The 13724-nt window shown below is 35.7% G+C and overlaps 1 protein-coding gene across 2 annotated transcripts in view; it reads right to left on the bottom strand.

The window, feature by feature from the left end:
- cmip (c-Maf inducing protein) overlaps positions 1-13724 on the bottom strand; it is a 71881-nt gene that overhangs the window by 23284 nt on the left and 34873 nt on the right. For both annotated transcript variants that reach the window (XR_008601163.1, XM_055009115.1), the window contains exons 3-9: positions 12780-12830; positions 10501-10662; positions 5556-5597; positions 5211-5273; positions 5038-5118; positions 2350-2453; positions 809-913 (exon numbers count right to left, since the gene is read on the bottom strand). Coding sequence is in view for 1 of the 2 variants with exons in the window: in XM_055009115.1 (XP_054865090.1) it covers positions 809-913; positions 2350-2453; positions 5038-5118; positions 5211-5273; positions 5556-5597; positions 10501-10662; positions 12780-12830 (608 nt within the window). In the remaining variant the exon portion in view is untranslated. The remainder of the gene's footprint in view (positions 1-808; positions 914-2349; positions 2454-5037; positions 5119-5210; positions 5274-5555; positions 5598-10500; positions 10663-12779; positions 12831-13724) is intronic.

Raw genomic sequence — 13724 nt, 5'->3', positions numbered from 1 at the left:
AATAGTATTCATTAATTATTTTCTCAAGATTCACACCATAAAATGACATTTTTGTCTTCTTTTGTACAATAAAATCCTTTAAAATCTGCAGTTTTGACACAGATTTCTCAATATCCAGATTTTAAATGGTCATATAAGTTATGAATACTTTTATTTACTGTCTTCCCTATTTATTATTTATATACTAAATGATAAAGTGTGTGGCCTGTATGGTTTGTAGCATCTACTGTATGATGAAATTAAAGTTAATTTAAAAATACATATGTTTTTTTAAATATGTAAATGTCTGATTAGAGCATAAGCAGTGAAATTTAGAGTTGAGCCAAGTCAACCTTTGGGGTATTCTTCTTAATAAACATAATCAGGTTATGTATTTAATTATTTCCATTTATTGTTTCTTATGTAATTGCTCGTGTATTTTCGTGGCACTGTGGGACGCTGCAGATCAGTTTCGGGCTATAAATGGAATAATGAACCCAACTGTTATGATCTGCTTTCCTGGTAACATCTGCAAACGACCGTTTCCTCCACAGAGATGTGGGAAATGACCGATTGCCTGTTTGTCTAATCGATGAAGACGTGGAAGTAAACAGCAGGATGAGTTTCAGCCTGAAGAGATACTGTAAGGAGCCCAAAAACAACAAGAGGAACTGATTCTGCAGGAGATTCCATTAGATTAGCATAAAAGCTAAAGTGAGAATGTTCCTCCTGCAGCTGCTCATGAAAGTGATTAAATAAACTGCATTTACTGAGCTTCCTCTGGTGTGAAGAGAAGAAGAAGAAGCTGAAGTGTGTGTTTGTTACTGACCTGTTGATGAACTCCTCATAACAGGAGTAAATGGCAGCCAAACACACGGCCACCAGGTTTGGCAGGACTCGAGGGTGAGGACACTGACCTGTCGGTCCATGCATGCTGCAGCACAAGGAAGGAGAGTTAGAGGGAAAGCTAGAGCTGCAGAGTGAGTTTCATTATTGTGGTACCTGTCCTGTTTGCGCTGCGTGGCTAAAAAGCAGCTAACAAGATAGAGTGACAACGTCCACCTCACCTGCATGTTATAAACACTGCTCAAAATATTATTTTAACCCAGGAATAGTAGTAACTAGCCTGAGGATGACAGCAACTAGCCAAGGGATGTTAGATGCTAGCCCTGGAATGCTATTCTAGGGATGCTACTGATGAGAATTTGAATGCTAGTCTGCAGCCTTGTGATGCTAGTGAATAGGCTAGGAATGCTCATTTCTATCCCATAAATACTACTTTTTACCCTAGGGATGATAGTTAATAGGTTAATAGGCTAGGAATGCTCATCTCTACCCCTTAAAGCTAGTTTCTAGCCTTGTGATGCAAGTGAATTGGGTTGGAATGCTACTTTTTAGCCGTGTGATGCTAGTGAATCGGCTACGGATGCTCGCCTCTACCCCATAAATGCTACTTTCTAGGCTAGGGATGTTATATGCTAGCCCTAGAATGCTATTTGCTAGTCTAGGTATGCTAGTGATAACAGTTTGAATGCTAGTCTGTAACCTTGTGATTGCTAGTGAAGAGGCTAGGAATGCTCGTCTCCACACCATAAATAATACTTCCTAGCCTAGGGACGCTAGTTGCTAACTTAGTGATGATTGTCACTTGTTTCGGAACGCTAGCTGCTAGCCTAGGAATGCTATTCCTTAGTCTGTGGATGCTAGTTTGTAGCCTAGTGATGCTGGTGAATATGCTTGGCGTTCTTGACTCTAGCTTACAAATGCTACTTGTTAGGCAGGGATTAGAATTAGAATCAGAATGGCTTTATTGTCCTCATACATGGCATGACGAAAATATAAATAGCTTCCACTGGACGGTGCATGCTAGGACTGGCCTAGGAATGGTAGTTACTAAGCTAGGGATAATGGTCACTAGTCTCAGGATGCTAGTTGCTAACATAGGTATCCTAGTCATTGGCCTAAGAATGCTATTTTCTAGTCAAGAGATGCTAGTGTCTAGACTGTGAATGCTAGTCTGTGGCCTAGGGAAGCTAGTTGTTAGCCAAGGGATGGTGGTCACTAGTCAAGAATTGCTAGTCGCTAGCCAAAGAATGTTTGTCAGTTGTCAAAATATTTTATCAACTGGGCTAGGAATGCTAATCAGGATTAAAAATGCTACTTCTTAACCTAGAGATGCAGGTCAATAACCTAGAGATGCTAGTGACTAACCGAAGTGTTTACATTCTGCACGTTATTTAAGAGTCCTGATACCAAACAGAAGAGTTTCAAACTGAACTGATGACACCCGGCCACACCTTTATGTACATTCATGGAGTGAAGGTAATCTGACAGTTAGCAGCTTTATAGCACCTGCTGACAGTCTCTCACCTGTGGACAAACTTCTTGACCACCTCCATGCCGGCGTTGAGCTCGTTCAGAGCCAGGATGTACTCCTGAGTGAAGAGACGCAGCCGAGGACACTTCCCGAAGTCCTGACGGAGACGCAGAAACAAGTTCTGATCACATAATCCAAAGACAAAACGCTAAACGGGAGGATCACAGCCTGAAATTTAAAGGGCTTCTCTCTGCTGTTTATATAATTATGACATGTTTGGAAAGCACCTTTATGAGACAGACTGTGGGAACGATTCATCCGGCTGCTCAGAGCACCGAGTGAGGTTTAATTACTGTTATTATTCGCAGAAAATGTAAGCTACAGGGTTTAAGTATTCAATTATAAACAAAAGTTATGCTTTCCTGGAGCTACTTTAACTGTTTTATAACCCTTGGGTAATTAATCTGTATCTAAAATCTTGATCTACAAAGAAAACTGTAACTAAAGATGTCAAATAAAGTAGAATTGGAGTAAAAAAAAGTGCAAGATTTCCCTGTCAAATTGAAAATACTCAACGTCCAAGTACTTCCTGCAGCCGAGTTAATGTCAGTTGCTACTTAAACAATGCTGGAATGTAGCTTTAGCACATAAGGCAGCAAAAACACGAAGCTGCCTGCAGTAAACATCGTTAAAAAGAGGAACTGGTCGGTGTGGAAGCGGCACTAAATGGGAACTGATGTTTACTTCTGATTCCTGTGCTGGGAATCTGCTGCAGCTCTTAAAAAAAGGCTTCACTTCCTTCAGAAACACGTTTAAAGGTGTAAATAAATCCATATTCTGCTGCTTCTCCAGGCTCGGGTCACATTAGGACTTATTATTACATAGAAATGATTGTTCAGGGGTCTGTATTACTCTGATTAGTGAGCTATTTGCCAATAATTTTTGTGATTATTTTTGTTTAAAGAATTGGAAAACAGTCAGAAATTTAGGATGTGTATTTTTTTATGCTCTTAATTAGCCAAAATACAATCTGAGGTGGCAGAATGTTACATCTGCTGGGGATGGAAGTTTATTCATTTATTTAAAACCTCAGACAACCATTATTTTAAAGGTACTGATGCACAGACAATTACACAATAAGGAGACATTTTGTTGTTGTTTTTAAGGCGGTTTAATTTTTAAAAAGGACTTCTAACTTAAATAATGAGCCCTCTTTTTTAAAGTATATTTTTCATGTTTAATCCTACAGTTGTGCTCTTTAATATGTGAAAATTTTGCTTATAATTCATTCTGTGCTGCATTATAGTCTGACATAGTTGGTCAAAAAAAAAAAAACTTATGAATTCAGAATTTTATAATAATTGTTAGTAAAATTATGGTGGCCCTAATTAAAGGTTGCGTGTTTTTGCATGTTTTCTTACTCTGTTCATTTGTTTTAAGAAAAAAAAACAAGCAAATTGCTCAAAAAAGTTGCAGAAAATATGAGAAAATTCTGATTTTGTGTGGATTTTTTTTCCAGAAATCCTGCTCTGTAAAGCTTTTCGTAACTGCAACTGTCATATAAATAAAGTAGAAGTAGAAAGTAAATGAACAATAAATCAGGAAATCACTAAGGACTCCTGTTTCACTACCACTGCAAATTCAATACATGGACAATATTTCTATCTCATGTGCAGTACCTTAATAACAATGTGCAATATTGTCATTTAAATTTATTATCCTGGTTAAGTAAATTTATGTCTTTTTTTTTTTTTTTACACAGTACTTTGTCTACACTTACTTTACACAGTACTTCTTATATTTACATAATATTTTACTTAGAAATTCTCAGGTTTAGATTTATATATTTATTCTTTTACTGTCTGTACACCACATTAAATTCCTTGTGTGTAAAAACTCACTTGGCTTTAACCCTCGTGTCGTCCTGCGAGTCAAAAATTACCCATTTTAAAGTTTGAAAATGTGGAGAAAAAAAAGTATTTTCACAGTGAAACTTCTGATGTCCACATTTTCAACATTTTTGGGAAATCTTTGAACATTTTTTGGTGGAAAAAAAGAAAAGTTAAAAATGTTTCTTAAGAACATTCACATAAAAATCCACCAAAATCCAGTGAATTTTGCTGGAATTTGGTTGATTTTTATGTGAATGTTCTTAAAGTATTAGACGTTTTACTGATATATATGGAATCACTTCAGCTATTTGTAGGATTTTTTGGAAGATTTTTATTCATTTTTTGAAAATATTTACAAGAATTTTCTTGCCAAATTTGGGGGATTTTTTTTAAAAATAAAACTTTAAAGGGAAACTTTTAAAGAAGTATTGGAATTTTCTTCCTTAAAGTTTTGCAAATTTTCTAAAATTTGGGGAATTTTTTTGCAGATTTTTTGGATTTTTTTTCAGACAAGGAAACAATATTTTTTGCTGCCTGTAAATGAAGACAACAGGAGGGTTAAGGACTTTTCTGATTCTAAATTAGATGAGGTGAGATACGATAAACTTTACTGTCTGTCCCAATAGTGACAGAAATCCTTCCTTTGACATGGCTAAAAGGCACAAATTACATAAAAACGCATTCACAACAACAGAAAGACTAACAGATGAAAACGTGTGTACAGTGTCTGTCTGTGATTGTTGAAGATGGTTGTAGCTGAAGGGATGAAAGTAGAGAATAAGGTGCTTTAGATCTGTACTGTAGCAGAAGTTCTGGTTAAAGTGCTGTTGTGGACTCAGCTGTTCTCACCATGTTGTGTTTGAGGATTCTCTGGACCACAGGAGTGAACACTTCGATCACCACCATGGACCGCGGACGCTCCCGACAGTGCTGCAAACGAGACAAGACAACACGGTAAGAACCTCCGATGGCTGTTTACAAACCGTTTATTTACTCCAGAAGCTCCGTGTGGCTCTGCTCACCTTACAGAAGAACTCACACAGGTCAGGCGGTGGGTGGTTGTTTTCCAGGAGAGGAGCGATGGCCTGCAAACACACACTCAGATATGAATATTTCCATATGCTATCTGTTATTTACCTGGGCCCAGCACCAGCAGCACGGAGCTGTCAGGTGCAGCGAGAACAGGTGAGCTACACAAACATCACAGCCTCTCTCTTGCTCTGCATCGACTGCCGCCATCCAAACACACAATCACACGACTGTAGCGTGAAGAAAAACATCAGGAGGCTCTATATTCTGTATTAAAACAGGCCGAGGGGAGTTAATGATCAACCGGACGTCAAATATCAGTTTATAGTCAAACTCACCACGATGATGTTCTCATGATCCTGAGTGCTCAGATTAGAGTTCTGTACAGGAGAAGAAGAAACACAAAACAACACAGTTCAGGGATTTTCTTAAATTTAACCACCCTGCAAAGCCAAAACACTGTAGCACCATATCAACCATTAATGCACCACAGAAGCATTTATTTCCTGTGAGAACTAAAAGAAAACTGCAGTGGCTAGCTTTAGCTGCAGCTAATTTACATATTTTTTTTCCCCCAACACAAAAAAGCTTTTAAATGCTCCAACATGTCCGTAACTTGGTGTTTATATCACATAAAAACTGCAGCAATTCAGTCTAATCATAAAGGATAAAGAAGACAGAAATATTAGCGCTGTTTGAGGGTAACTAGCCTAGCTAACATTAGCTGAGTAGCAATAAATGCTAACTGACTTGGGAAATTCAGCTGATTTAAATTATAAATTACGTATTCAGTTGTGCAATTAAAAAGTAAATTATCTTTAACCTTCCTGTTGTCTTCATGTACGCACAACAAAAAAAATTGTTTCCTTGTCTGAAAAAAATGAGCAAAAAAATCCCCAAATTTCTGTAAATTTGCAAAACCTTCAGGAAGAAAATTCCAGTAATTCCTTAAAAGTTTCCCTAAAAAATTTTATTTTTTTAAAAAAAAAATCCCCCAAATTTCTGTAAATTTGCAAAAACTTCAAGAAGAAAATTCCAGTAATTCCTTAAAAGTTTCCCTTAAAAGTATTATTTTTAAAAAATTCCTCAAATTTCTGTAAATTTGCAAAAACTTTAGGAAGAAAATTCCAGTAATTCCTTAAAGTTTCCCTTAAAAGTTTTATTTATTTATTTTTTTTAAATCCCCCAAATTTCTGTAAATTTGCGAAACCTTCAGAAGAAAATTCCAATAATTCCTTAAAAGTTTCCCTTAAAAGTTTATTTTTAAAAAATTCCCCAAATTTGGCAAGAAAATTCTTGTAAATATTTTCAAAAAATGAGTAAAAATCTTTCAAAAAAATCCTAAAAAATATCTAAAGTGATTCCATATATATCAGTAAAACTTCTGATATTTCCTTTAAGAACATTCACAAAAAAATCAACCAAAATCCAGTGAAATTCGCTGGTTTTTGGTTGATTTTTTTTGTGAATGTTCTCAAACATCTTTAACATTTTTTTCCACCAAAAAATGTTGAAAATGTGGACATCAGAAGTTTCACTGTGAAAATAATTTTTTTTCCCACATCTTCAAACTTTAAAATGGGTCAGTTTTGACCCGCAGGACGACATGAGGGTTAAAATATTTTTGCCCATATTTAGCCGTTAACCCTTTAGCTTGTTTACATGTTAGTACTGTATTGAAATGTTATTTTTTTTAGGTCTTTTTAGCTTTACTGCAACTAATTTACCCACTTTTCCTGATTGATATATATATATATGGACAAAAGTAATTTTTAACGGTCCAACTTGTTTGTACCCGAGCTTTCATATCACGAGAAAATGTATCAGTTCAATCTAATCATAAAGAATTGAAAAAAACTGATGAATTAGTGCTGCTAGACGCTAACTAGCCTAGCTAAGATTAGCTAAGATTAGTTGAGTAGCAGTAGCTGCTGCCTCGAACTCCAGTAGAATTCATGCAATTTTATGTAAATAAAGTAGCTTTAAATGATAGAATATTTAAAGTTGTGCTTATATTTCTTTAGCTTTGTAGATCTTTAGTTCAAATTAGCAAGAAACGTGCACATATTTTAGTTATTAGCCCTTTAGCTAATCCAAACGTGCAGTGTACTGAAAGGTTTTTTTAGGTTTTCTGCAGACTGAGTGGCCCATTAATAATCATTCTCATAGAACATGACTTGTAACTTAAATACAGCGTCCCACCAATCTGTTAAAACATGCTGCTTATTTATAAACCATGAATATATTAAAAATGTATATATACTTTTTTTATTTTCAAACGCTAACTGTACTGCTAGCATATATTTGGACCTTTGTATATCTATTTAAAATAAATATATACGCATATAAACAGAGTGAATAAAAGCTAAACTTTGACTCTACTTTTGCCTCATTGTTATTAATTTCTACTTTTGGAGTTTTTATTAAAGTTTAACTGAGAGCCTCCAAACTTTGAGCCAATTCTTTCCCGAACTCTTTCTGTTGCTGCACTCTCAGTGATCAGGTGTCTTTATAACAACATTAAAGATGGATTTACTGTGTTTACTGTCATGTTGGAACCAGGTGTGGTTTAAAGGGAGGCTCCTGCTTTATAACTACATCATGTCGCCACGTCACGATTATCCAAACATCTCAGAGGCGACGGCATCATCAGAGCAAACATGAGGACAAATCCCAACACGACACGAGTCGGACGCAGCGGTCTCCAAAGAGACGAATATTTTGGGAAAATATTTGGAGAATCTCAAGCTGCAGATTGTCACTGACATCACAAGAAGGAAAAATATTTATTGAAGGAGCCGTTTTAAACAAATGTGACGGCTGGAAGTCGAGGATGAGAGAGAAAGAAAATTTAAACTGAAATGTAGTTCGTTAAAATCAGTGTAAAACTGAGAATTAGGATGTCTTTAATTACTTTATAAAGGGGCTTCCTCAAGCTCAAATAGGTTTTTATCAGGTTTTTTGCACATGAAACTCTAAACAATGATGACAAAATACAGTGATCAGGTCAAAGACGAATAGAAGCACATCAAGCACATGTGAAGGACTGGAAAATACGATTACCAAAGGAAGAAAAAAATATATATACAAAAAAATTAAATAAAATATAAATTAAACTAATAATAAATACAAAATAAAAAGAAAAGTAGTATATACAATATTTTAAAGATGAGCATAAAACAGAAAAACAAAGGATCAGAAAATAAAAAAATAATTAAAAAAATACAAAAATGAAATATTAAAGTAAGATTAAAAAAACATAAAAATAAAAATATTTCAGAATATCTATATATAAAAAATACGAATGACATTAAACCAAAAATATAAACTAAATAAAAATATTTTAAAAAAATATAACGATAAAGCTAAAAAAATTTAAAAACATATAAAATCAAAATAATGCATAAAATGTAACACAATAAAAATATAAAATAATATAAAAACAACAAAATAAGATATTATGAATAAAAGAAAATATACAAATAAATAACCACAAAAAACACAAAAAAGTTGAAAAATTTAGAAGAAAAATTATTAAAAATCTTAAATTACATAAAATTACATAAAAACAACAAAATATGATATGAATAAAAGAAAATATACAAATAAAATAACTATTTTTAAAAACAAATATAAAAACAAAGTAGAAAAAAAGAAAGATTCTTAAAAAATATAATATAAAAATATAAAATAAGAACAACAAAATAAGATATAAATAAAATAACAAGAAAAAATAAAAGAATTTTAAAAAGTAGAAAAATTTAGAAGAAAAATTCTTAAAATATATAAAATAATATAATATATATATAATAGCAACAAAACAAGATATTATGAACAAAAGAAAATATAAAAATAAAATAACCATATAAAAATACTAAAACAGAAAAATCTTGAAGAAAATTCTTAAAAAATATATAGATTTGGTATTTAGAAATTGCATTTGTGCCTGAACAAGCTGTGATTAATAAAACACTGCTGATCCTCCCTGATTCCCCTCATAGGTGAGGTGTGCATGAGTGTGTGTGAATCAGTGTGTTTGAATCAGCGTTTTAGTGTTTCAGTGTGTGTTACTGCATGTAGTCAGTGTGTTTTAGTGTGTGCTGTCAGTGTGTGTTTTACTGTGTGTTGTCAGTGTGTGTTGTCAGTGTGTTGTCAGTGTGTGTTTCAGTGTGTGTTGTCAGTGTGTGTTTTAGTGTGTGTTGTCAGTGTGTTGTCAGTGTGTTGTCAGCGTGTGCTGTCAGTGTGTGTTGTCAGCGTGTGCTGTCAGTGTGTGTTTTAGTGTGTGTTGTCAGTGTGTTTTACTGTGTGTTGTCAGCGTGTGTTGTCAGTGTGTGTTGTCAGTGTGTTTTACTGTGTTGTCAGTGTGTTTTAGTGTGTGTTGTCAGTGTGTTTTACTGTGTGTTTTACTGTGTGTTGTCAGTGTGTTGTCAGTGTGTTGTCAGTGTGTGTTGTCAGTGTGTGTTGTCAGCGTGTGTTGTCAGTGTGTGTTGTCAGCGTGTGTTGTCAGTGTGTTGTCAGCGTGTGTTGTCAGTGTGTGTTGTCAGTGTGTGTTGTCAGCGTGTGTTGTCAGTGTGTTTTACTGTGTGTTGTCAGCGTGTGTTGTCAGTGTGTGTTGTCAGTGTGTTTTACTGTGTTGTCAGTGTGTTTTAGTGTGTGTTTTACTGTGTGTTGTCAGTGTGTTTTACTGTGTGTTTTACTGTGTGTTGTCAGTGTGTTGTCAGTGTGTTGTCAGCGTGTGTTGTCAGCGTGTGTTGTCAGCGTGTGTTGTCAGTGTGTGTTGTCAGCGTGTGTTGTCAGTGTGTTGTCAGCGTGTGTTGTCAGTGTGTGTTGTCAGTGTGTGTTGTCAGCGTGTGTTGTCAGTGTGTGTTGTCAGTGTGTTTTACTGTGTGTTTCAGTGTGTGTTGTCAGTGTGTGTTGTCAGTGTGTGTTGTCAGTGTGTGTTGTCAGTGTGTGTTGTCAGTGTGTTGTCAGTGTGTGTTGTCAGCGTGTTGTCAGTGTGTTGTCAGTGTGTGTTGTCAGCGTGTGTTGTCAGCGTGTGTTGTCAGTGTGTTTTACTGTGTGTTGTCAGTGTGTTGTCAGTGTGTGTTGTCAGCGTGTGTTGTCAGCGTGTGTTGTCAGCGTGTGTTGTCAGCGTGTGTTGTCAGTGTGTGTTGTCAGCGTGTGTTGTCAGCGTGTGTTGTCAGCGTGTGTTGTCAGCGTGTGTTGTCAGCGTGTTGTCAGTGTGTTGTCAGTGTGTGTTGTCAGCGTGTGTTGTCAGTGTGTGTTGTCAGTGTGTGGCGTCACCTCGGCCAGCAGGGTGGAGATGATGTGCAGCGGCGCCTGGTGGATGGATTCGTCCTGCAGCGGTGACGTCAGAGCCATGTCCACCAGCGCACGGATCTCCTTCAGCACCACGTCCCAGCGACTCGGGTTGTTCAGAACCTTGCGGTACTTGTAGATCTTTTTCTGAAGGACACACAAAAAGAACACGGACCCGTGAGTACTGAGCAGGTCTGCAGAGTCCAAGACCAGAAGCCACCAGAATCAGAAGGTACCAAGTCCAGATAGTCTGAGGAAAAGGACTGTTAACATCTGTTGTTTGAAAGTCAATTAAATTACCACAAAGAGACAGAAAACAACTAGAAAGAGACATAAAATGGCTACAAAACGGCAGAAAACTACAGGAAGAGACAACATGACCACAAAGAGAAAGAAAGGTACTACAAATAAACCCCAAAGAACTTCAAAAAGAGACATAATAACCATAAAGAGACACAAAGCAAGTACAAGGAGACACAAAATGATCATAAGTATACACAAAATGACTGGAAAGAGACATAAAATGGCTATAAAGTGATAGTAATAAGACACAAAACAACCACAGATAGATACAAAAGAACCACAAATATCACAAAATAACCACCAAGAGACACAAAACAACTACAAGGCCACATAAAATAGCTACAAAAAGAAACAGAACCCTAAATCAACATACAAGGTCACACAGAGACGCAAAACAGACACAAAGACACACAGTATGATCACAAAGAGATGCAAAATAACCACAAACACTCCAAAATGACCACAAGGACACACAAAACAACTACCGAAGCGACGTCAAATTACCATGAAAAGTCACAAAACTACCACAAAGTGACACAAAACTAGACAAACCAGACACAAAATGACTACAGAGACATAAAAGTACTACCAAAGATGCACAAAACAACTACAAAGAGATAGAAAGACTTTAAAGAGACAAAACAACTACAGTGAAATGCAAAATAAACAGAAAGAGACAGAGACAACAAACAGACAAGTACTAGAGACACACAAAACAACCAAAAAGAGACAGAAAATGACTACAAAGTAATACAGTATGATAGTAATACGACATAAAACAATTACAAAGAGGCATAAAATGACTACAGAGACTACTACTAGTGACACAAAACAACTACAAGGAGATATAAAGTGACTACAAGGACACACAAAATGACAAAGAAACACAAAATGTCTTCAAAGAGACATAAAACAACCACAAAGAGACAAAATATGATTATAAAGGGATGCAACATGACTAGAGACATAAAAGTACAACCAAAGATGCACAAAACAACTACAAAGAGACACAAAATAGAGAAAGACACACAAAACAACTCAATATGACCAGAAACACCTACAGACACAACAGAGCTACACAAATACTCAAAGCAACTAAAATGAAATGACACAAAACAACTACAAAGCAAAAAAATACCACAGGAAGACACAAAACAACTACAAAGAGACAAAAAAGTACTACACAGACACACAAAACAACTAGAAAGAGACACAAAATAGACAAAGACACACAAAACAGTGGCATGAATGAACAAAAGGACACAAAATGATCACAAAGAAACACATGAAACAACTACAAAGAGACACAAAATAGACAGAGCCACACAAAACAACTAGATGAATGAACAAAGAGACACAAAATGATCACAAAGAAACACACAAAACAACTACAGAGACAAAAAAGGACAACAGAGACACACAAAACAACAATATAGAAACAAAATATGACCACAGAAACACCTACAGACACAAGAGCTACAAAAATATGCAAAATGAACAAAAAGAGACACACAATTATCACAAAGAGACAATATAGAACTACAGACACACAAAACAACTAAATAAAGACACAAAAGGACTACAAACACAAATCCAACCCATTATTGGACATATTATCAAACACATCACGGATAAATATTGTGAAAGTGTGATTTGTGTTTTTTTGTGGATGTTTCTCTAGTAATCGTCCGGCTGGATTTCCCAGGAAGTGTTTGTGAGGATCCAGAGCTGTGTAACGTCCACCTGTCCTGCCTCGGTTGTGTACTTGTAGTTTTTAAAGCAGCAACTGCAGCAGCTCAGCCTCACTTCCTTCCTTGTACGGCCTGATTTAGCTCTGCTGGTTTACAGGTCGGATCCTCATAAAGGCCTGAAGCGCTGCCAGTCGGTCTGTGATGGTTCTGCAGGAAATATCAGCGTGTGGATTCTGGTGAAGTTAATGAATTAATAGTCAGAGATCTTACCTTCCATTGCAGGGAGTGAAACCACTGGTCCCTCAAGTAGCTGTTTGCAGCCTGCAGCAACACAACAGACACACAAACAGATAGTTAGAGGTGAGCTCAGGTCACAGTTTGGAGTCAAAAACACATCAACACATCTACAGTTTATACATAAACTCACTCTGAAGGTGGATCTGACATGAAACTCAAACGTAAAGTGCTTTAAATGTGACTCACGAACACACAGGATGATAAAAATACCAAAATTAAACTTGTAAAATGTAAAGAAAATTTAAAAAAGACAACAGAAAAAGGATAATAAATGAGAACAAAAAATTTAAATAATATATCATATTTGCTAGCTTTTTAAAACTGACCTTTTGTCTTGATACCATATATTTGCATAAATATTACTGTTTTGTTTGTGTGTGTTACAAAATTTTAATTTCATTTAATAATTTTTTTTTTTTTTAAATTAGGAAAAAGACAAAGAATGTGTCACAAAGAGACCGAAATTGGCCACAAAATCTGCTGCAGTTGTCAAATCAACAACTACAAGGAGAAACAAAATTACAGCAAAGAGACGCTAAAAGTACCAAGAAAGGAAGAAAGGGAAATTATATAATCACTAAACTACACAGATCAACTAAAAAGTAGACAAGAATGAGACAGAAGAAACTAGACAAAATGATCACAAAGACACAAAATGACAACAAAGGAGACAAAAAAAGAAAAAATACACAAAATGATCACAAATAGATTTTAAAAATGACCTCAAAGGCACACAGTGATGACAAAGACACACAACTACTACAAAGTGATGCACAAACTACTGGAAAGTCATGCAAAACACTTACAGATAGACAAAAGTATCACAAAATGTGCAAAACCAACCACAAAAAGACCATGAAGAGACACAAAAGGAGCACAAAGGCATAAAATGACAACAAACTGACGCAAAACTACCAC

The sequence above is a fragment of the Amphiprion ocellaris genome, chromosome 3 (genome assembly GCF_022539595.1).
Source record: "Amphiprion ocellaris isolate individual 3 ecotype Okinawa chromosome 3, ASM2253959v1, whole genome shotgun sequence".
NCBI classification, from domain to species: Eukaryota; Metazoa; Chordata; class Actinopteri; family Pomacentridae; genus Amphiprion; species Amphiprion ocellaris.
The sequence above is the reverse complement of the archived record's forward strand: the minus strand, read 5'-3'. Positions and strand labels throughout refer to the sequence as shown.